We start from the raw sequence: 22471 nt of genomic DNA, 5'->3' as shown, positions 1-22471 counted from the left end.
AGCACTTTTACTCCAAGAGCTTTTGTTATGCAAATATATCAGTTTTTATTAACTGTAAAAGCTTGTATTATCCCAGAGGTCAGGAATTCAACTGTTGTTCAATTATGATAGGACAGATGAGTAAGCAATACATTCATTTCAGTTCTTTGACAACCTTAATGAGGTTGCTGTCATATTTTACTAACAAACTCCATTACTTCTTATTTTCAGAGTTTTACAAACATTAGCTAATGAATTCTCAGATCACCCATGTAAATAAGTTTTATTATCCCAATTTTACAGATTGGGCAAACTGAGATACAAAAAATGGCTAAAACCAAAATTTTTTAGAAGGGTCCACTCATTTTTTGGATGCCCAACTTGAAGCACCCCAGGGCCTGATTTTTCAGAGGTGGTGAGCAGAGCTGGTTGGAAAATCGGGTTTTCTTCATAGAAAATTTTGACTTTTAGTCCAAAAAAACCAAATCTGAAAAGAGTTTTGAAAAGCTGAATTTTTTCATGAAAAGCAGACAGTTTGGAAAATAATTTCAACAGGAGATTTTTATCCAGCCCTAGTGATGAACACTTGCAGATCCCATTAACTTAACCAGGAGTTACAGGTGCTCAGCTCTCCTGAGAATTGGGTACTGCGTGACTCATGTTGGGAACCAAAAGCTGAGCTGCCTAAAATTAGTGGACAGCTGCAAAAATAGCCTAAGTGATGTGTCCAAGGTCACACTGGAAATTAGGTCAGTAGCAAAGCTGCAATTGGAACCCAGGAGTTGCTGGCTTCCATCCCAATGATCAGTTCACTGGACCATACCACGGCTGTTATATGACATAATGATAATATAACGCCGAGGTGTTTTCAAACTGCACCAAAAATGCATAGTATTTTCACTGTCCTGAAAAGCTATCATTCACTTTGAAATGTATCAAAATTACAGGCCCAACTCCTTCTAAATATATAGGAACACCTATCCGAGAACATGTAGTTTGTCGGTAGACTAGTGTTCAGACCACATCAAAAAAGAACAGAAATATCATTCCCTGCTGTAATAAATGAAAAAAGTAAAAGTAAATAACGGGTCCAATCCTGTCTTCCTTGAATCCCCAAAACTCCTGAGGTCAAATATAGAACTAGCAGGGGGAGCAGCTTCAAGTGCTGTTGAGCCACTCCTGTCCAGGAGTCTCCCACTCACCCGGATTCTCCCAGTGGAGCCTCCTGGCCACCTTCTTCCCCCTTCCTGAGGCAACACACTCTAGCTGCCTGAGAAGAAGAGCTGCTACAAACACTGGGAAGCCACTCCTGTCCCAGTGTCTTTCCCTGCCCCCCACCCCCTGAGCATTTTTCAAACTCGGATGATTTTTTTTTCAATCTTGGCCACCTGCCCTTCCCCAATGGCTCTCACCATACCCTTTGTCTGCACCATAGCGTCTGTCCTCCTCCTCCTCCATCTCCCATTGGCTCCATTTCCGCATCCCCATCCTCACCTCTCAACAGTTCCTGCCATCTCTTCCAGTTCCTCTGTCCCTCTCCTCACTGCTCTTGCCAGCCCCAATCCTGATCCTACATCTGCATTCTCATCCTCCTCCCTGACCCTCCCTCCATCTACTCCCTCCACCTGTGCCCACCAGTATCTCTAAGTCCACAATTTCTAATGTCACACCCATCCCCCACCTTCCTTCGTCTACTTCTCCTGCTGTCTCTGGAACACTCACTACCATTTAAAAAGATTTCAGTCAGCCACAACCTCTTCATCTCACTCTCCCTAGATCTCCTGGCTCCCATAGAGACCTTGATTCCTTTGTCCAACACTGCTTCAGCAGCTGTGCTCTCTTACAGAGGCCTCTCCTTCTCTCACACTTCCCAGTCCATGGTGGAGGTGTTGGGCTTCTTCTCTCCCATTCCTGATGGTTCCAACCCTTCCTCGTCCTCCTTCCCACTCTTCCTCCTCTTTTGAAAAACATTCTTCTCTCCTCAACTCATCCATATTGCTATAATCTACCATCCACACAACTCCTCCCCATCAGCCTTCCTCTCTGACTTTGACTCCTGGCTCTCTCTCTTTCTCTTCTCACAATCTCCCCCACTCACCCCTGGTGATTTCAACTTCCATGTTGATAACCCATCTGACCTGTTGCCTGCATCTTCCTCTTCACCTTTCGTCTCCGTCACCCCTTCATTCAACCTGCAGCTCTGGGGCAACTCAGCCACTTACCATTAGAGTCTTATGATAAGACCAGTTGGCTTGGTCTTCACAAAGCACTATTCTATCTTTCTCTAATCTCTCCAACCATCACCTGGTCCCTTTCAGCATCACTCATCAGCTCCGCTCCCCTCATTCTGCTACTGGCTCCCCCTTCTCTATTGCATCCAACCTCAGCTGCTTGTCTTCACTTTCAAGGATCTTCACAGCGCATCCCTACCCTACCTATCATCACTCATTCAGTATTGAGATGTTGAGTTCTGCCTCTGGTTGGCCCATGATACCAGCCTCTATCGCCCACTGGTTAAATTTTCAAACAAGAACCTTTGTGCTTTCTCCCATGTTGCCCCTTGTGCCTGGGAGGAGTCTTATTATCCACCCAATTTAAAACTCTCCTTTGCCATGAGGCCTACAAAAAAAGTTGACAATGCCTAGGCTGCTGGCGTGCTGAGACCACTGCCTATCATGCTGACCCATATTGTCTCACTGTTTCCTTATACCCTCCTGTGTATCTGTCTGTATCAGTGTATTGTCTTGTGTCTTATTAGAGTGTAAACTTTTTGAGGCTCGATGGTTCTACAAATTAATCATAATAATAGGAACTCAGACAGAGTATAAATCCCAGACAGATAGAGATAAGGCTGACAGAATTCCAGGAAGGCTGTATTGGGCCGTATAGACACAATTTACAGATGTGTTGGGCACCTGCAACTATAGCTGTAGCCAACACTCAGCATTTTTTAAAGTCAGGCTTTATGGGTGAAATCCTGGTTCCTTTGAAATCAATGGGAGTTTTGCTAATAATTTCAATGAGGTCATATCAAATCACTTTTTAACACAACGGTGTAAAAAAGAAGTGATGCTGCACCTATGCCAATTATACTTCATTATAGTCTGTTAAAAATAGTAACATCTCATAGTAATAGCCTGTTTCTAGACACTCTAGGCTTGCCTACCTAGAGACACTTGAGAAAATTAATCTGAATTAAGTAAAAGTGTAAATTTAAAGTTGATCAATTAGACTGCACTAAACTCCTGGGTGGTCACTCTCATTCAGAACTGAAGTGGCCTTAATTTGGTTTAGCTTGATTCACTTCCTCCGTCAGTTGTCTGGACTCTGTATAGTTCCATACTTGCTAACTCTGACAACACCAGAGTGCCAGTGCCAACGTTTAATGCATTACATGTGTTATTTTAGAACAGGAGGTTTGTTTCCATTGTAGTTAGTTTGACTTGGAAGTAATTGTCTCTTCTGAGCTTTAAAGTAATAAATTATTTAGCAGTTAGTATTTGTCCTTAGATGGCATGGTTTAAGAGATGTCAATATCATTCAAAGTGTCCCTGTTAGCCAAACCGATCTTGCATGGAGAGAAGGTATCAGTGTAAAGGAAATGTCAAAAGGGGAAATCAATTTCTTCAAGCTTTTGAACCTTTAAATGAAATGCCTTAATAATAATTATTGTATCAGCGTGTATTTAATTGCTGCCTAAAGAATTTTATCAGTTCTGGACCACACTGCCTTGCCTGACCATGATTGTGTTTATCAGTTAGTCTTTCAGTTCTGTGACTCATTATGGGCCAGCTACTCTTTTGTGATGCTCTCTTCTTTCTGACAAATTAACTTCTTATTATGAGTGGAGATGACTTATGTGGCGAGAGCTTTTAACATGAGACATTCAAAATAGGTGAAATTCACCCGAGCATGAAAGAACTAAGCAAAGATCACATTGCCATTTACACCCTGTGACGTGCCTCGTGGGGGAAGAAACAAAGGCAGATCAGCTGGGCAGTGAGGTCTTGGTATCTTGGTTTCATCTCACCCCTGAATAAGAATGGGCTGTTGGGAAGGGTCACTGGATCCCACTTATGCAGAGGTGTGGTGTGTGCCTATGAGCTGGAATACAAGAGCGACTGCAATGTGGCAGGCTGGGGAGGGTGAGGATGGATTCTATCTTTTAACCCCCAGGAAGTTCCCTACACTGAGGTGCAGAAAGGGACAAACTTCTGCACTTATTTAATCACACTTTTCATTTTTCTTAGCAAAAATAGAAATGATTCACTGAAATTCCAGAGATAATTGCTGACTCAGAAACATTTTCTATGAAAACTTTCAAAAATGCCATTTGAAAAAGCTGCTTTGTGACCTAACAATGCTTGTGGAACAAGACCTCAGATGGCATGGCTTAGCAAGAAACAAAGCAGGAAGCAGAGTATAATTTCTGCTTCCCCCTGTGCTCAGTCATTCCCCACAAACCTGTGCAGGACGGGGAAGAACAGCTCAGTGGTGCCATTCCCCGAACCCCCCTCATAGCCTCTGGCAATGCAAGTAGCCCTTACACCCACTTAGGCATCTAGTTAGGGGAGCAGGAGGGCTCACAAAAGAAACCGAAAATATCACTTACAGATTAGACATTAACAAGCTATAGGTAAGCTTGCCCCTCTCCTTTCATTACAACTGTTTTTACTTACTCATAATATGTCCTCCTTTTGGACTCAAACCTTCCATCTCAGCTAAACTGAATTATTTTGGAAAGTTTGAGCTAAGTCCCTTTAGCTGTTTGTGTGTACACACACACACACACTTACACAACAGTGAATACAAATCAACAGACTATCTTTGCACAAAAATAAATTAAGAAATGGCTGAACTTTTAAAGTCCTTCTGTGGCTGGCCCTCACTGAGGACTAGTGGATTGGAAAGCCTGAGCAATTTTATTTATTTATTTTGAAATAACAAAGATCTTGCATTCTTTACTGAGTAGCAAGTACAGAATTGGAACCAAAAGTTACAAGCAATTACGTCTCAGTGAAACTTTGTTTTATTAGGTCGGTCATTATGTTATGGCTATAGTGCTGCAGTTATGGCAGAGTGCGTAATCTGAAAACCTATAGAATTTTTTTCTTTTTGGTGTTTACTTTTCATGTATATACTCATTCCATCAAAAGGAGCGCTAGGTGTCCTTTGACTGATTATTAAATTACAGCGAACCAAACAGACTTCTCTGGGTGCCCCACCCAGTAATTACCATAAAACATAACCCAGCAGCTACGTATGTATTTCTGATCCTTATGCTCTCCTACCAGAGCCCTCCCAAAGCTGAGGAGCCTTCACGGGGAATGGTCGTGAGGGAAGGAAAGGCATAATACCATTGTCTCAGAAGTAGGGCTTGTGTATATGTAAGAGAGCAGAAGTTTACAGAAATATGCAAATGCACACACCACCACTTACCCTGAGAGTTAGTGCCCTAGATATGCATATTTTTACACTTTATAAAACAAAACACAAATGCAAACCATCTCCATCTCACACTCATGCAAAAGATGTAAAAGCAAATACAAATATAGTTGCTGCTCAGGTAGTGCTGGGCTGGGCTGGGCAGGGAAGATGGCAGTCCTCTCCAGCACTTTCAAGGATACAAGAGCACACAAAGCATCCACTCTTCAACTTTTCAACAGACAGCAGAATATATCATCACTGGCTGAGATAATTTTCCCCTTCTAAAAGAAAGTGTGTGTGTGGTGTGGTGGTGGGGGGGAGGTGGTGTGGTGGTGGTGAGCTGATGTTGCTTTGTGGAGAGATTAGCATTCACCCATATCCAGAGAGCTAATGCTAGACTTATGCTCCTTGTAAATCCCTCAAAACAGGGTTTACGTGGGGCACAGGCCATCATCGGAACACAAGGATTGGGATTGTGGCTGGCCATTGCACAAGGGATGAGGGTGTAGATGAAATCTTCCTTGCCCTATTCCCCCTCTTGCACACATGTGCCAGGGCAGCCTCAGTTGGTGTCCATTTTAAGGGACTGACCTGCTAACACTCACTGATGTAGTGCTTTTTATTGTGAACAATCCTCTGACTATTCATACTAGCAAGCCCTGAATTTGCCAGGTTAAAATAAAGAGTCAGAAAATACATAAGATTCTCATAACAACATTAAATTCCCACACAGCACATACATGCTGGTACATGATAGTTGGGATTGCTAGGCTTTTAAATGCATTCTTTAATATACAGAACATGTAATCTGACTGAGTTAACATTTTTTTCATTGCTATGAGTACCTGAGCTTGTGCATTATACATTTCTGACTATTTTTAATATATTTCAAAGCCTAAACCTACATTCCTCACTGAAGTAAAACTGTTATAACTTCAATAGGATTTTTGCTTGAATACAGAATGTATGAGCTGATCTTAAATGTGTAACTCTGACATTCATTTAAAATGAGAGAGGAGTGAGGATATGAGATTGCATGAAGCATGTGTTTTTATACTATCAATGGTTCACTCCTTTCTTCAGTCATTAGCTTTGCTGTCTGACTTAGATTTTAAATATAACAATGCAACAAAATTGTGACATGACAGTAGAAAGTCAAGTATATTATTTCACACTCAGGATTTTTAGGATCATTAAAAAGTGAAATCTGTTTTAAGCAACCAATGAAGGGATCAACAAGATTTGGTTGCTTAACAAAAGTGGCCTCCTAACAAAGGTGGAGCAGAAGTTTACTCACTTCATTTGGGGATACTTAGGCACAACCTCTTGAGATAGAAGGTTGCCTAATATTTGTACAGGTTTTGACTTCAGTAGATTCAGACCCGCTCCCTCCCTCCTCCCTCTAAAAACAAGGCCCATTTAAGGTGTCTCATGTCAGGCACCCAAAACCACTAGTAACTTTTCAAAATCTTGATCATTATTATTTCTGTTAATAGGTGTATTTCAATTGTATGCAGTACATGGATAACCAGATATATTTAATTTCAAAAGGTTAAATATTGTTTTTACTATAAGATCATGCTTCCTGTTTAGACAATAAAGAAAGATCCATGTTCTTTACTGCATCACTTCTTTGGTCAACATCTTTTTACATACTGATACCATTTTGCTAAACAAGGCAATCTCTAACATACACACATGTTAGCTAGCTAAAGACTGTGACCCAGAAGCTCCCTTTCTTTGGATATAAAGCACATGAGATACTTCCAGGTCATTCTAGGAAAATCGTTGTATATTATACAAGCTATTTGATTTGGGATTGGAATATGCATTGCACAGTGCCATATCGTCTCATCAGTGGAGGGCAATTTATGACCCTTACTCATCAAATTGAGCGCACTGAACCCTTCTCACTGAAAGTCACTTCAATAATTAGTAGGAAAGGGTTTTATACTGACTTGTAATCATGGAGAACAATATCTTAGGATAAAAGCAGCAAAGAATCCTGTGGCACCTTATAGACTAACAGACGTTTTGCAGCATGAGCTTTCGTGGGTGAATACCCACTTCGGAAGCTCATGCTGCAAAACGTCTGTTAGTCTATAAGGTGCCACAGGATTCTTTGCTGCTTTTACAGAACCAGACTAACACGGCTACCCCTCTGATACTTAATATCTTAGGATGAACATCCTCCCTCTTCCTCTGAAAAGTCAATTAGAGGAGTGCTGTAACATGCACTTAAATAGTGCTCAATGAATATAAATAAGAAGGAAGTTCACTACATGGTATGTAAGATTGTATAACTATGTAACCTATATAAGTCACCATTTATAAAAAACAAATGTTCTAGTCAAAATACACATTCTAATTCACCTCTGCGAAAGTCATCGAACTAGCTTCTTTACCCATCAGTAATAACATGCTGCTTCAGCAGTGGACTTGTATTAATAAAAGTAAATGTTCTTATGCATAAAAGGCAGAGCAAAGACAATGCAAGTGAACAAACACAACACACTTCAAAGGGGATCAACACACTGGTCTCCTATGCCCTCCGGGTCTAAAGATTGATTGAAAGCTGTTTTATAAGAATATTTTGTAGTTGTACAAAATGTTGCTTTCATTTGCTAGCTGGATGTTTTTATCCACTTAACGTGTTTTTAAACTAAGACTTCACAAAATCAGATGTCTCCTGGGCAGTAGAACAATAATTATGGTCTCCTTTATTTTGGGGGAAAAAATTACTTTTATTTTAACTTTTTCTTTTCTGTTTCACCTACTTCTTGGCTGAAGCCCCATGGCACAGAGACCAGATCCTGTTAGCCAGGAAATGGGAAATGACAGCTCTGAAAGCTACTAGCAATAGGTACAGGGGCCCTACTGCCTGCTATGGTCTTCTTCAGGAAGGGAATCCAGACGGCTGGGGCCTGTTGCTGCAGCAAGTGAATCCACTATTTGGATGGGGGTAGGCAGAAGGGTGGAGGACTCGCTGGGATGCTTCTAAAAGAGCACAGGAATTGGAGCAGAGAGAGACTAAGGAAATGAAACATCTTAGCTGGAAATGGGGTGGATAGAGAGGCTGCCAAGGGCCCACAAGGGCAGTTAGGGGGGAGGAAGGGAGTGGGGCTGGAGACACTTTGATTGAAGGAGCCTGTTCCAGGTGATTTCCTCCGCTACTTCGTCAATAAGATTAAAATGAAAATGGCTAACTTTAAGTTAAATGTGTGAGAATAAAAGGTAAATGCAGATGTACAGTAGGATGATATTGTTATACCAGAAGAGACCAGTAACTCTTCTAGTCTACTGTCACGGCTCTGGCAGTGGCCTAAACCCTGAATTTCAGAGGAAAGCAAAAATCCCCCACATTGAACCCAGACAACTGTGCAGTAACATGGAGAGAATCTTCTTAGTCCCATCAATTTATACCCTGAAGCATGAGGTTGATACATTAACCAGGATCAAAATGACAAGTTACAATAACTGCACATGCTATTTTAATTCATGTAAGCATATAATCCTTACAGAAATCTTATTTAAGATATTTGCCTCAATAACATCATGTGCCAATGAGTTCCACAGAGCATTTATATCTTGCATAAAACATAACTTAATGTGTTGCCTTTTGATTTCACTGAATGTCCCCTTGTTCTTTTATAATGGGACAGAATAAAAGGAAGTAGCTCTGACATAGGACCTCTTACTAATGTCATTTTGAAAATAGTTCTGGCTTCTTGTCAAGTAATAACGCAACTATGTATGTTTAGGTAAAGTCCAAAGAATTGTATCAAACTGTATAACGAAGCATATTAATATTAGCATATAATATTTAGCAAAAAAAATTTGCTTTCAGACTTGTTTGTTGTTTATTATTTTAATTTACAACATTTACTGTTTGCAAAATTTCCAGGGAAATAATTTTAAATAGTTTTTTCCCCACTGCACAGTAAATACAGCCTTCTTAGTATTCCAGAATCAGAGCGTTATAGAAATTTTGGAGTCTGCTTCTGCTACCAAATTACGTTAATGGGTAAATACCAATTGACTTTCTTAGGAGCCACGCCCAGGCCTGAATCTGCGGTTTTTGAAAGTATCTTACTTGAAAACTATCTGGCTAATCGTCAGAACCTATTATATCTACTACTATAACTTTATTTACAGATTTATGTATATGTACATCTTTATTACAATATGTAATATCAATTTTCCTTGTAAAGGTTACTATTTTATAGAACTCAGACTGAAGTTATTGCCAATCAAATGCTTAGTAAACTTAAGTGGGACAACTTCCAGAATTTTTCTCAACATATAATTTACTTTTTATTCCATTTTGCTATCTTAGACAATTTTTTTAGCTATATTAATTTCAAAGCCTTTTTCAGTGTAATAAAAAAGCCTTTTTGCTAGAAGTTTCTTGGTCCCATTTCAAATTATGATCTGCAATATACCAATGATGAATCATTAGTGTAGTGATTTTTCTGTTTCAAATCTGTATATTAAACTATGCCCCTCAACCAATCAACCTTGGTATAAAGTGTAAGTGAGGTCAAATAAACAGATTGCTCACTAAAAATCTGTGATCAAGTTGTCTGATCATATATAGACACAGCTCTCTGAATCGCTGCATACACACTGTATAATGTTATCATACAAACTTAAGCATTTCAGTTACTGACTGCTGTTTGTGTATATTTGATTTACTGGCTGGTCATAAAACTACAATGACAGAGTACACCAATATTTAATTAAAACTACGAGTCTTTTCTTTCAAATCTTAAGAAAACCAACATTCTTTATGTCTGACAGACTCATGATGTTGTGCTTCAAATATATACACTTACCAAAATTAAACTGTTAAGTTTATGTCTAATACTGTGTTGTACCTTTAAATATAACTGACATCTTAGAATAGATAGAGGGGTAATTATGATAAACTACACAACAGTGCTATTGTAGATAATATCATTTATCAAACCTGTGGTCCCCATCATTCATGCATTTACAGTTTGGGAATACAATGACTGCAAAGAATAATAATCCATAATGGCTACATTCTCAAATCTCATGCTAGCTCACTAGACAAAATAAAAAAGGTTAACTGTATAAAACTGGAAAAAATGTAAAATTTTATTCCAAGAAAATTAACAGGCTACACAGGTAAATTTTGGCAAATGCAACTTTATATTGAAATCCACACATCTGTACCTTAAAGAAGGAAAGACTCACAGACTCTAATGTATTTCTAAAATACTAGAAATCATATTATATGCTTCCACAAGTTAAAACTTAAATAATTTAAAACAACCAATACACCAAAATGTGCAGAAAGTATAAACAAGACTGTGCCTTCAGTAGAATAAATGCTTCACAAATTGTGCAAGATATCATACCAAGGCTGCGGTCTCCCTATGACAGCTGTCTTAAAATATAAACGTACATCAACTGCCTGTGTTTCTCAGAGCAAACTAGAATGGGCAGCACACCTAGAAAAAATATCATATCATCCCAGTGATGTGCATACCGATTTTGGGAACCATAGCAGTAAAAAGGAAAGAGAGGATTATGTGATCTTTCATGCACTCCCAAATGACTGACCAGAGTTACTGATTCAATTTTCCTTGCTTATTTGCTTCATTGCTAAACAAAATGGAAGATACTAGATAACCCTTTAAGGCAACATGTGTTTATTCTGTATAATTATGACCATTCAATTATGACTGGGTATTACCTAGGCTAACGTTGCCTAACAGACTGATATCTAGCTTTTTAAAAAATATAAATAAGAGTCCAATAAACTTTATACCAAATCAGCAAAAACCACAGAATACAGTTGAATGCTAGTAATTTCACTGTTAAGGAAATGGTATTTAGAAAGAGTAATATATTTGGAAAAAAAGAGTAAAGTCTAATTTGAACAAAAATACTGCTTTGGAATGCTCCCCAAAACTCACTCACAAGGCAAACAGATTTGTCAGTGTGATAATCCAATAATGCATGGCACATCTTTAATTAGTTACGGTACTTATGAGTCCCCAATTTTCAGTCTTTGCAAAACAATAATTGTCTGAAATGTTTTAAACGTCTTCAGATGTCTAAAATTAGTTTTATCAACACATTAACCTCATATCAACTTAACTTATTAAGATGTCCATTGCTAATCGTTTTGATGGTCTTATTTTATGTAGTGATATACACAGCATTTAGCACTGATACTTAGCATCTGCAATCCTTATCTAGATTTCAACCACATAAAGGAATTCAGGGCAGTGGTTCAGTCCTTTGTTCTTAATTACAAACCTTCACCAGTGGTCAGCAGGAACACATTTGGGTTTCAAATAGGATTATAGGTGAGCTATTGCAAAGACTGCAGAATGTTGCCCAAATCCTTACAGCTGCTGATTTCCCATTCTTGATTTTCTTCTCAAGACATGGCTACAGGCCACAATTGCTTAGCAGAGAAAGGGTAGTGTTTTACAAGGCTAGAGATTTACAGATGCTCCCTCATATAACACAGTAAGGTTCCCTTGGTAACCTGGATTTTCTGCAGTAAAGAAGGGTTGTACTGAAACAGCGCCTCAGCTCCCTGTTGGAGAAAATGCAGACAAAAGGATTGATTCCAGCCTGGGCAAAACTCATCCAGACAGCAGCCGTTAGAAATCCCCCTGGTATGACAGGCCCTCTTGCAAAAACTCTCCAGTAACAGGCTACCAAATAGGGACCCCACAAGGTCAGAAAGAGGAATGTCATAATGTAAAACATTCTGCTGATTCGCTTTTCCATTTTGAACTCATCTAAGACCAGTAGCCTTCTCCTGCTGGTGGTAGTTGCATTTTGCCTGATTCCCAGCAAGGTTGGTGGTGTGGGACCCCTTCCAAATCCAGCCAGCCAATTAGCTGCTGCTTGCCCACTGGCTCCAGGACCATGAAAAGTCCAGTTCTGGCTCACCGCGGCAACGAACTGGACTGGCTTCATTTTCCTGCGATCATGAACAAAAAATATCAGCTTGAGGTAGACAAGCTGTGTGGCTAGGAGGATAAGGGCAAGAAGAAGCATAAATCCCAAAGAATCATTGGCCCTGAAAGAACGATGCTGAAAGGTGCATTGGTCTTCCTCCCTAATGAATGAGTAGGTGCCCACGTCTAAAACTGGGGGGAAAGCCATAGCTACAGAAAGGGTCCACACCATACAGATAACTGCCAAACAAGTCCAGAAGGTCAGCCTTTTTGTATAAAACCGGTGGTGGGCAATAGCTAAGTACCTGGTGACACTTATGCAGAACAGCATGAAAGCAGTGTGGAAGCAGGATAAAACCCCCAAAAAGGCAATCACTTTGCAAGTAAGAGTCCCATACGTCCAAGTAGAGCCATTTTTTACAGAGGTGAAAACAAACGGGAAACAAATAGCAGATCTGAGGATGTCTGAGCAGCAAAGATCCAACAGGAAGTAGTAAGGAGCTCTATGCAAGGTCTTATCTTTGACTAGCAAAATGGAGATCAGAAGGTTACCCACCACACTGACTCCTATTATGAAACCCAATGAAGTCAGTTTCAGAAAGGCTGTTAAAGGAGAGAGATTTTGTAAAATGTTGTCAGCTGCATGGCTGTAGTTCGCCATAGATGGATGGATGATATGGATATTCCCACAGTCAAGTCTTATGATCTATATATAAGAACAAGGAAAAAATAGATCCATACATCTTACTGCAAATGTAATCCACAAACAGAACAGATCTTGTGTCTAGTCATACAGTACATCCTCTTTTCTTCTTTCTGACTTGTCATGCCATCAAAATATCTGAAAAAAAAATCAAGCTATCAGTTCTTAAGTTAACAAGTAATGATGTCAGAAAGTGCTAACACAGATGTTAATTTATGGGGACCCAAATGAAGTTGTAAATTTGTGTACTATTTGTTTTTATATACCATGAGGCATTTTTTATCTGACCTGCACACTTATTGTATAGCATTTTGGCTTATTTGGAATTTCATAGATTTGGCTTGTTTACAGCCCCTGAACTGACCAAACATATCATATTTGGTGTACACCTTATATTTGGTAAAATATACAATTTTATAGTTCATGCCTCAAAGGCTTTATGAATAAAATGATCCCCAGTTCATAACTCCAGGAAATAATCACTGGTATCTTAAAAGAAATCCTAAAAGACCACTTACATTTGGCATTACCTACATTTATTTTACTTCTACATATTTGTCAATGTTTTAGAGGCAGCTGCTGTGTTGATATGGATCATACCCAAAGAAACCCTGCAGAATTTATGTTTTTTAACTCAAGTCACCAAAGCACATTAATCACAATGTTAGCTCATGAACATTGTAAACGAAAATGGTATTCATTATTTTTCCCCCTGTAAACCCTGATTTTGTCATTTAGGCTTTGAAATGAACACGGATGCTAGACAGAAAACAGCAGTGTGCTTTAAAGGTTCCCCCTTCTTCTGCCCCCTTTTATTATTACAAATCAACATGATCTTTAAAGCCCCAACATTATTATTAAACCCTGGTAAACGTAAACACTGAAGGGGGGGGGGGAGAGAGAAAGGAAACACACCCAAGAAATAATTCCCTTCCTTTGAAAGGGTTGTCTTTGGCTGTGCTTAAATAAACGTATAATGAACAGATCTTGCTTTAGTCAATTAGGACTCCACGATTTACACTAATTCTCCGGGTGAATTGCATCTGAATACATTTCATGCAAAAGAAAAAATAAAATACAATCAAAAATTGCCTGCTGCTTTTCCAAAGCCCAGGGACAAGAGCCACTGCAAGTATGATCAGGCTCCTCCGTTATTCACATGAAGTGCTTCCTATGCCACCTCGGGTGTACAAAGGAGATTCACACTGAATTCCACTAGAATCCTTCCATTCTTACCATCCACAAAGCGCCTGATTACTGCTGTGTAAACAGAGGCTGATCAGATCATGGCAACGTTTTAAAACCATGAACACCCCCCCGCCCGGCCGCCCGCCGTTTCCCCCTCGTTATCCCCTCTGCTCTCCACACAGCTTGATATACATGCACACACATACCCAGCGATGCTGGGGGAGACTTGCTTCTGGGTTGCAAGGGCGCCTTGGGTGCTGCTCGTGCTTTGCAGACCCGTTTGCCCTGAGCCTGCCAAGCCTGCCCAGCTCTGGGGAGCTCAGACGGAGCCCAGCGGAAGATGCATTGTCTGTGGGCACTTCCATTATGCAGTTTAGTTAAAAAAAAACCACCCTTGGGGAGGCAGATCTCTCCCCCTCCCCCAAAACCTGCAGCTGCACCAGCACTGTGCCCCCAACGCTCCCCCCCAGCCCCTCTCCTCCTACCTGTTGGTGCTGGAGAGCCACACACACTACAGCGTCTGCTGGCTATAAATTGCTAGTGGGGTTTTTTTGCCTTTTTTTTTTTTTTTGCCTTGGTACCTGGACTGAGAACATAGTCAGTGGCTCTGGCGGCGCATGCTCACTGCGCCTCCTTCAGTTCCCAGCCTCGTCCTCCCCTGTCGCAGCGGCACAGTCTCTCCCAGTAACGCAGCCGCGGCAGGCGCCGCCGCCTGGGTGAGCCCGGGGCAGCTGCACGTTGCCCTTGCGCTGGGCGGCTGCCGAGCCGGAGTTAGTGGAGAGCCGGGGCCAGCCAGCGTGTGTGTGTGTGTGTGGGGGGATTAGTCTGCCCAGCTCCTCGTTCATGTCTTTGAACTGCTTCCTCCTCCCCCCACCGATCGGGGCCAGGGAAGGAGCCGGCTGCAGGCTGGTACGTTGCAGCCCCTTAGGAGGCAGAGGTCTGTAGTTTGCCGCTGCTGGGAATGATACCCAGGTCTCCTCACACGTTGCTCTTTAGCAATGGTAGAGCAAGAAAGGGGCCTAGGAAATGCCTAGGAAGTGCGGTAACATGTCCCCAGAGTATCCAAACAGTAGTATGTGTGTGTCAGTGCCTATGGAAATAATTAAACTGACGATGGAGCTATAAGCAGCAAAGAATCCTGTGGCACCTTATAGACTAACAGACGTTTTGCAGCATGAGCTTTCGTGGGTGAATACCCACTTCTTCGGATGCAAGCTCATGCTGCAAAACGTCTGTTAGTCTATAAGGTGCCACAGGATTCTTTGCTGCTTCTACAGAACCAGACTAACACGGCTACCCCTCTGATACTTGATGGAGCTATAAGACTCCCATATGGTGAGGTTCTGATGATGTCCTGGCTGGGAATCACAGGAATGAAATGCAAGTCCTGTGAGATGGCATTGCTGACCAAAGGCTATTGCAATACGTTTTTCCCATTCTCCCTGTGTGGTGTACAATTCACTCTACTTGTTGGATATCAATCACAATATTTAAAACTAGAAAAACGTGAGGATTTTGGATTAAACCTCATAGAGCATGTCCCTTTGCCCTCTGGCATATTTAATTTGATACAAGATTATCTGAGAGAAGCATAGGAAAAAAACAACTACCAAAAATAATTTAATTTATTTCAAGACTGTTATGGAACAGCTCATTGTTGGTGGGGAAATTTTGATCCTGAAAGTCTTCCACATGATGAACTTCTATTCAAGTCAAAGGGAACTCTTTCTAGGGTGGATTTGTAGGTTTTTGCTCATTATTTGTAGCTCAGGCCTTTCAGAATACAGTTATCTTGACATCATTAGTAGATTGCAGTCTTTTTTGTTAATCTGCTGTCAGAATTGTTTGGGATTTGTTTCACTTTTAAAGTGACCTTGAATTCAATGGCAAAATCCATTAACTTCAGTGGGAGTACAATTTGGCCCAAAGGGACTGCAGCGACTGAAAAGTGTGGTTATTTAAAGCAAAAACAAAACAAAAAGAACACCCCTTAATGTGTATTATTCACTTCAGATGAAATTCAACTTTGTGCAGAGAGCCCGCACAAAGCTTATGTACAACTTCAGTCCCATTTTGAGGGCTTTGATACTCAATTTATGCATAGACCAGGTGTGTCCACTGCATATGGGGGGTTAATTTTAACCTTCAGTAATTGACTTTGTGGGTGATTATTAAAGTTACATCACTTCAAGGTGTACAATTGTTACTCCATAGTCACCTTGGCTAATTTTCTGTATCCAAATACATGTTCCCAAGTATATTGTTAAACAATACTTTTTTCTTATACTTATGGTTAAAAAAACTTTAAAGACAAATAAATGCCTCCTAAGATCTGGCAAATTAAATAGACTGATCAAATACTCTGGAAGAATTCCCTGAATAGCTTGAAAATGATGTACTTTTGATAATAGCATATCAGCTGTATCTTCAACATTCTGATTAGGAAGCAGGTCGGCTGATGTATAACTCATTGTTGAATATAATTGTTATAATATGCACATAGGTAGGATTTATTCATACAACACAATTTGGTAATGTGTTCACACAGTAAGAATTTTTTTTTTAAAACATGGTCTAATGCAAATTAACACGACTTATTGTACATGTGTAATTTCAGAACCCAAACACCAATGCTTGGAGGAATATGTTTTGTCACCGGGTGAGCTGACTCTTTAAGGGGTTAGGCTGCTTCCTCAGTTGAGGGACCAAAGTACCAGGATCATATGACTAGAAACCTGGCTGGCTGGGAGATAAGGGCAGTCCTGGGAAGACTCTAAGAAGAGCAGATCTGGGAGTGAGTGGTCCATCAAAGAGTGGGAAGAAAGTCAGGAAAGGGCTAGGGAGGCGGCCTAGGCTGAGTAACTCTCCAGAGCTCTTAGGTGGAAGGCCTGGGAGAGAAGTCTGCAAGGAGCAGGAACCAGGAGGAAAACCTCAGCAGGCACCGAACTAAGAATCCAATATCAAACGTATGAGCCGGTTAGGAAGGGTGAGTGGAAGACACCTTGTTTTGAGCTTTATGTTAATAACCCAGATTTTTGAAAAGAGGAGAGTTAATGGGAAAAAACATCTGTGATGTGAAGTCTGATTACATGGGAAGAAGTGGAAACTGAGACAGTCTCAGGGCCTGAAGACAGACCCTGCTAAAGATGACAGGTGGAGCCAAAGGATCAAAACATGGGAATGAAATCCTGACCCTATTGAAATCAATGGCAAAACTCCCAGTGAGTGACTTTAGTGGGATCAGGATTTCGGTTTAATGGCTATAAATTATCAATACACAAAAAGCAGAATATTCATTCCATCATTCTCTTGCTTATATGGATAACTGTTGTGTTGGCTAATCTTCCTGAAAATTGGATGTTTGCAATGTCTGTTTATTCTCCATAATGCAGTTTGTAGATTTTGTGGGGTTTCTGCAGAATAGCACAGATGCTTCGCGAGGGTGAAAGCCAGCTCAGTGCAGAGGGTCAGCATAAGGTGTATCTACTGCTTATGTGACTGTGATAGGCTGTTATCAAAAGTATATCCTTTTCAAACCACTCAAGGAATTCTTCCAAGAGAAATTTAATTTTTGCGCAGAAGGCCAGAATAAGCTCGGTGTACCACTCAAGCCCCAGTTTTAAAACTTTGAAATAATATTTAATCAGGCCTAATGTGATCCATAGACCTGCATGGGCCTTCTGCACAGGGGTGAATTTCACCCCTATTGTATTTGATCGGTATTTGTAAGCTCTTAGCAGTGTCATGACCTTGTGCTGTCCCTTGCTACAGAGATGAATTTCACTCCATCTGCCCCATACATCCCACACTGCTTGTACTATACAGTGTTTGCCATACTTCATGCTTGTGTGTAATAAAAGTTACCAGTTCTGTCCTAAAACTAGGCAAGCAGCAGAAGGCAGGGAAGATGTAAATCAAGGTGAATGCATGAGGTGTGTAAGGAAAACACCTGTGGGATCGGTGTGTATGTGCATTGTCTCTACAATCATAGACCTGTTTCAGAGCATGAGGGACATAGTGATGAGCTTATCCAAATACAAATGACAGGTGGACAAGGCCCAAATGGTCAGACAGTGAGGTGGCCCCTAATGTGCAAGGAATAGATTGCTGAAATACAAGGACATTTTTTAAAGAGTGGGCTAAATTCTGGCATCAAATCTCTGTTTTCAGCCTTTGTGTATTATTGTAAACTAAGCTGAAATGCCTAGACAAAGCTCTGCTGCAGTCTGACATACTTCAAAGAGAATGTCTCTCTCCAGGCATGTCTCTCACATATGTGAAGTAGAAGCTTCAGAAAGGGATGCTGTTTTGCAACATTTTACGTGCAACACACAACTGGGTCCTGTGCTATTTTCTAAAAATCTCTTACTGTATTCCACTTCAGGAGCATAAGTTATTCTTACCTATAGAATCATTTACTTTCTTTATATGCATGTCCACTAGAGAAATGTATATACATGTTTATTGCAATTGCATGGTATGAATAGGGTTGGTTTTTTATATAAATATAGGATCAAATCCTTAAGAACATTTAATGAGGTTCTTTAAAATGTTTCAAGACTGCCTTTGCAACTTTTTTTTTTCATTGAGTCCGATTGCATGTTTTACAGAGATAAACATTTAAGGAAAAACTCATTGTAGCTTACTTGCTGTTCATACCGAGTAAGCCCTGATTTTAACTTACAACATACTCTTAGTTATGCATATATGCAGAAAGGTCAGAGTATCACACATAGTATGAAGCTTGTTATTTTCAACAAAGTATTTATTTTCTTGTGTCTAGGTTTGTATACAACATAAACATTTTAAAATTCAACAGCCCTCAATGTCTGTAATTCACTTGTGATTTATTGAAAGGTTACTAAATTGCTAATGGTTTCAAAGCCGCATTGGTGTGATAATTCAAAATTCATGTCTTTAAAAGATACAGCCGTCCAGATCTTCACGTTGGTGTAACTCCACTGAAGTCAGCAGAGCAACGGACATTTGTACCAGTTGAGGATCTGGCCTGAAGTGAATAATAACACTTACAAAAAGCCAAATTTTGCAACATTTCTGTAGTAGTGGCCATTTTGGATTCCTGACCAATTAGATGTGTAAAGGTTTTAAAAATGATATAATATTTGTATTTGGATAAGTCCATCTTATCCAAATACAAATATGCTTGGGGTGGCGAAATGTCGAGAGCCGCCCTGCATATTCAGGCACTTGCCTGATTCAAAAGTACCGAGCATTCAACAATTCATATTAAGCTCAATGGGAGCTGTTGGGTGCTCAGCACTTTTGAGGGAGATTGATGTCTATATATTTAAACATGGATGTGAGAGCCTAACCGTAGGCTCCCATTTTTGCAAATCTTATTCCAACCTTTATCTTTAGGTAACATGGTCAATGCATAGTGATGGCTCAACATGCTGCAAAATAGTAGGATAGAGCTAGTTGGAAACTGGAAATTCCCCTCCCATAAAAATGTCACATTTAAAACAAAAAATCATCCTAAATCAGGACACAACCGCAAGGTGAGTTGTTGAGTGCGCTGTTCTTTTTAAGATCAAGCAGATGCCTGAATATGACTTTTGGAGCCTACCTCATTAAATTGTTAGAAGATTAAGTTAAAAATATTACACCAGTGAAATTGACAAGAGACTTCCAAGCCCCAAGCTGGGGAGCCATCATTTTGATGTTTCCCAATGTCCAACTGACATTTTTCAGCAAAGCTGAAATTTCCCCAAGGAAAATCGATTATTGCATTTTCTGTTGGGAAATCCTTCTGATCGAAAATTCCCAGCTTGCTCTGCAGTAGGATCTGCACTGAGGTCCTGAGTGCCCAACCTAGTAGGAATGGTGGTTGGTACGAAGGCCATACCTCTCTCCTGGGAAGAAGGAAGCCCTCACATCATCCTTGAGTGAACCCTGTGGGCCAACTTCAGAGCAGCATTCATGCTGCCTCTAGCCCCCTCAGTCTGTTTAAGGCATTGGTAATTAAAGATGGAGTGGGAGGAATAGGAGGCTCAGCAAAACCTCCACCCACCATTTCCTCCTCCCCCTAGAAAAATAAAATTGCCCCAGCCCTACGAACTCTTCACAGTATCATACTCAGTAACCGAGAGGCACTGAAACACACATATGAATACTAAAAATAGCCTTATAGCGGGATTGACTCATTTATTTCATTTGTTTTCTTCTAAAGTTTAATGAATCCAATTACTGATACATATTTTAGTATAAGCTTTATTACAACATGGCTTTTGAGTACTATAAATATACTTGATTCACTGATTAGCTTTGTTCTCCGTGTCATACAGGAATGTGTGTATGCCATCATGGATGCAGTACGATTACCTGTATAGATACAGATGAAAGAACTTGTTCTGAGTTCATTACCAGAGCCCCATGGATGACAGTCATGACACTTGCCCAAAGTCTGTCTCATAAGTGATGTGAAGAAATGGTGATTGGAGGGCAAGAGACTGGGCTTGGAACTTCCCCATAGTTACATTGCAGATACTAGGCTGTAGTGACTGAATCCAGTAACATCACTTCCACAGGACTGATGGCTCAGGGTATGTCTACACTGCACACGTATCCTGGCTCTGATTCAGGTTTGAGCCCAACCCCGGGCTGCTTCCATCATTCTGACTTGAGTCTGTAAGCACCCAGGTCCTAGAACCCTGCTGGGGGAATGGGTCAGAGTCCAAGTCCACTGAGACTCAGGTCCAAGCCCTATCATTTTGCAGTGTGGATGCAGCTCAAGCCACAGACTGAGTCAGACAGTCTGCACTGTGCAGTATGGACATGTGAATGCGGCTGTGAGACCTGGGTCCAGCAATTGTAAACCCAGGTTTACCATGCAGTATGGGTGCTCAAACACAGGCTTGACAACACAGAGTCTGCAAGCCCAGGTCCCACAGCCCAGGGTTTACAATGCAGCATAGACAAACCCTGTCAGGCACACAAGCCATGCCCACACATCTCCACTGACCTGTCCACATTCCATTCCTTCTCACCCTCACAGTGGGTCTGCTGTGCTTTGGTCTTTCCACAGCACAGGAATGAGTGAGTGTGAGGCAGGATTTTGCCCCATCTTCTTTCACTTACATACTATGCCAGCCAGTGTCAATCAATGTAATAGCACCGTTGATTTCAACAGAGCTGCGCTAGTTTCCATCAGCTGAGGATATGTCCCTCTGGTTTTAATGGCATAAATTATCAGCAGTAGAAACAGATGGTCGACAAAAAGCCAGTAGATTTTCATTTTTGGACAGTGCAATTGGTTGTTTTGTGTTCTGTTTGCCCACCTCACCCCTTCTTGGCTATTATGTTTGACAGCCTTTTTGTCTAGGCTACATGTAACATTGAGTTTTCAATGAAATGCTTACTCAGAGAATATTTAATGCGCTGGGCTTACCTTGCTAAATGGGAAGTCAAAGCTGGAAGTAAGCCAGCCACTGATGAAGCACCCATCAGGACACTCTTCAGGGTCATGGCCTTTCAGGGTGCCAGTCACCAGCATTCGGTGGTGCTCCATTTGTTACCAGCCCAGATGCCAGTGGAACCCTGTTGAACACAGTGAGTAGGGGGGTGACAAATCTGAAACAAAAAACGGTTTTAAAAAAGGAACCTAGAAATAGTTGTGAGACACGGACAGGCTGACTTCCAGTGGAGAAATGTGTGACACCACTATAGGTCCAGAAGACATTAGTTAACTGTGTGAAGAAAGAGCTTTGTTTAAACATTGGAGGCTAAACAGTCCTGTGTCTGGGGCAGCGCATAGCTACACGACACACAGAGGAGATGTTACACTTCAACCTACCCTGGAGCTTCCTAGTGTGTACAGGATGGGGGCTGAGTGTTTCTCCTGGCGAATGGGCTTGGCAGGTTGGGGGGAGAAGGTTGGGTGGGGGCCTGGCCCCATCTCCTTTTGAGCAATTTACTCACTGCGGGGAATTAGGGAGTACTCCCTGCTCCAAAGCGTTGCTCTGGTGCTTGGCTTCTTACGTGCCCACGTACATCATCATCACCAGTACAAGGAGGACTGTATCCTAGGTCTACTGCCTTCCACACAACCCTGGTCAGGGGTGGCAGGAAATAGGAGAGGTTCAGGATATCAGCAGAGAAGGAAGTGAAGGGACTGTAGGTTGCTGGGGAGAAGGACTATTTAGCAATAGTATTTTCTGTATCCAGAGAAGGTGATTGACCAGGAGAAGAATGTCATCCACTGTATTAG

At 41.0% G+C, this 22471-nt stretch overlaps 1 protein-coding gene across 2 annotated transcripts; it reads right to left on the bottom strand.

Moving 5' to 3' along the window:
* Positions 1–10567: 10567 nt before the first annotated feature.
* Positions 10568–14936, bottom strand: GPR85 (G protein-coupled receptor 85). Of its 2 annotated transcripts, none has more exons than XM_044983498.1 (2): positions 14826–14936; positions 10568–13194 (listed from the first exon to the last, which is right to left on the bottom strand). In XM_044983498.1, the coding sequence occupies exon 2, from the start codon at positions 13012–13014 to the stop codon at positions 11902–11904; it is 1113 nt and encodes a 370-aa protein (XP_044839433.1). In that variant the 5' UTR covers positions 13015–13194; positions 14826–14936; the 3' UTR covers positions 10568–11901. The 2 variants fall into 2 exon arrangements, with proteins under 2 accessions (XP_044839433.1, XP_044839427.1); XM_044983492.1 differs by lacking the exon at positions 14826–14936 and adding an exon at positions 14730–14815.
* Between the last annotated feature and the right edge of the window lie 7535 nt (positions 14937–22471).

Source organism: Mauremys mutica, chromosome 1 (assembly GCF_020497125.1).
Source record: "Mauremys mutica isolate MM-2020 ecotype Southern chromosome 1, ASM2049712v1, whole genome shotgun sequence".
NCBI lineage: Eukaryota > Metazoa > Chordata > Testudines > Geoemydidae > Mauremys > Mauremys mutica.
Note: the sequence above shows the minus strand (reverse complement) of the source record. Positions and strands in the feature narration are given on the sequence as shown.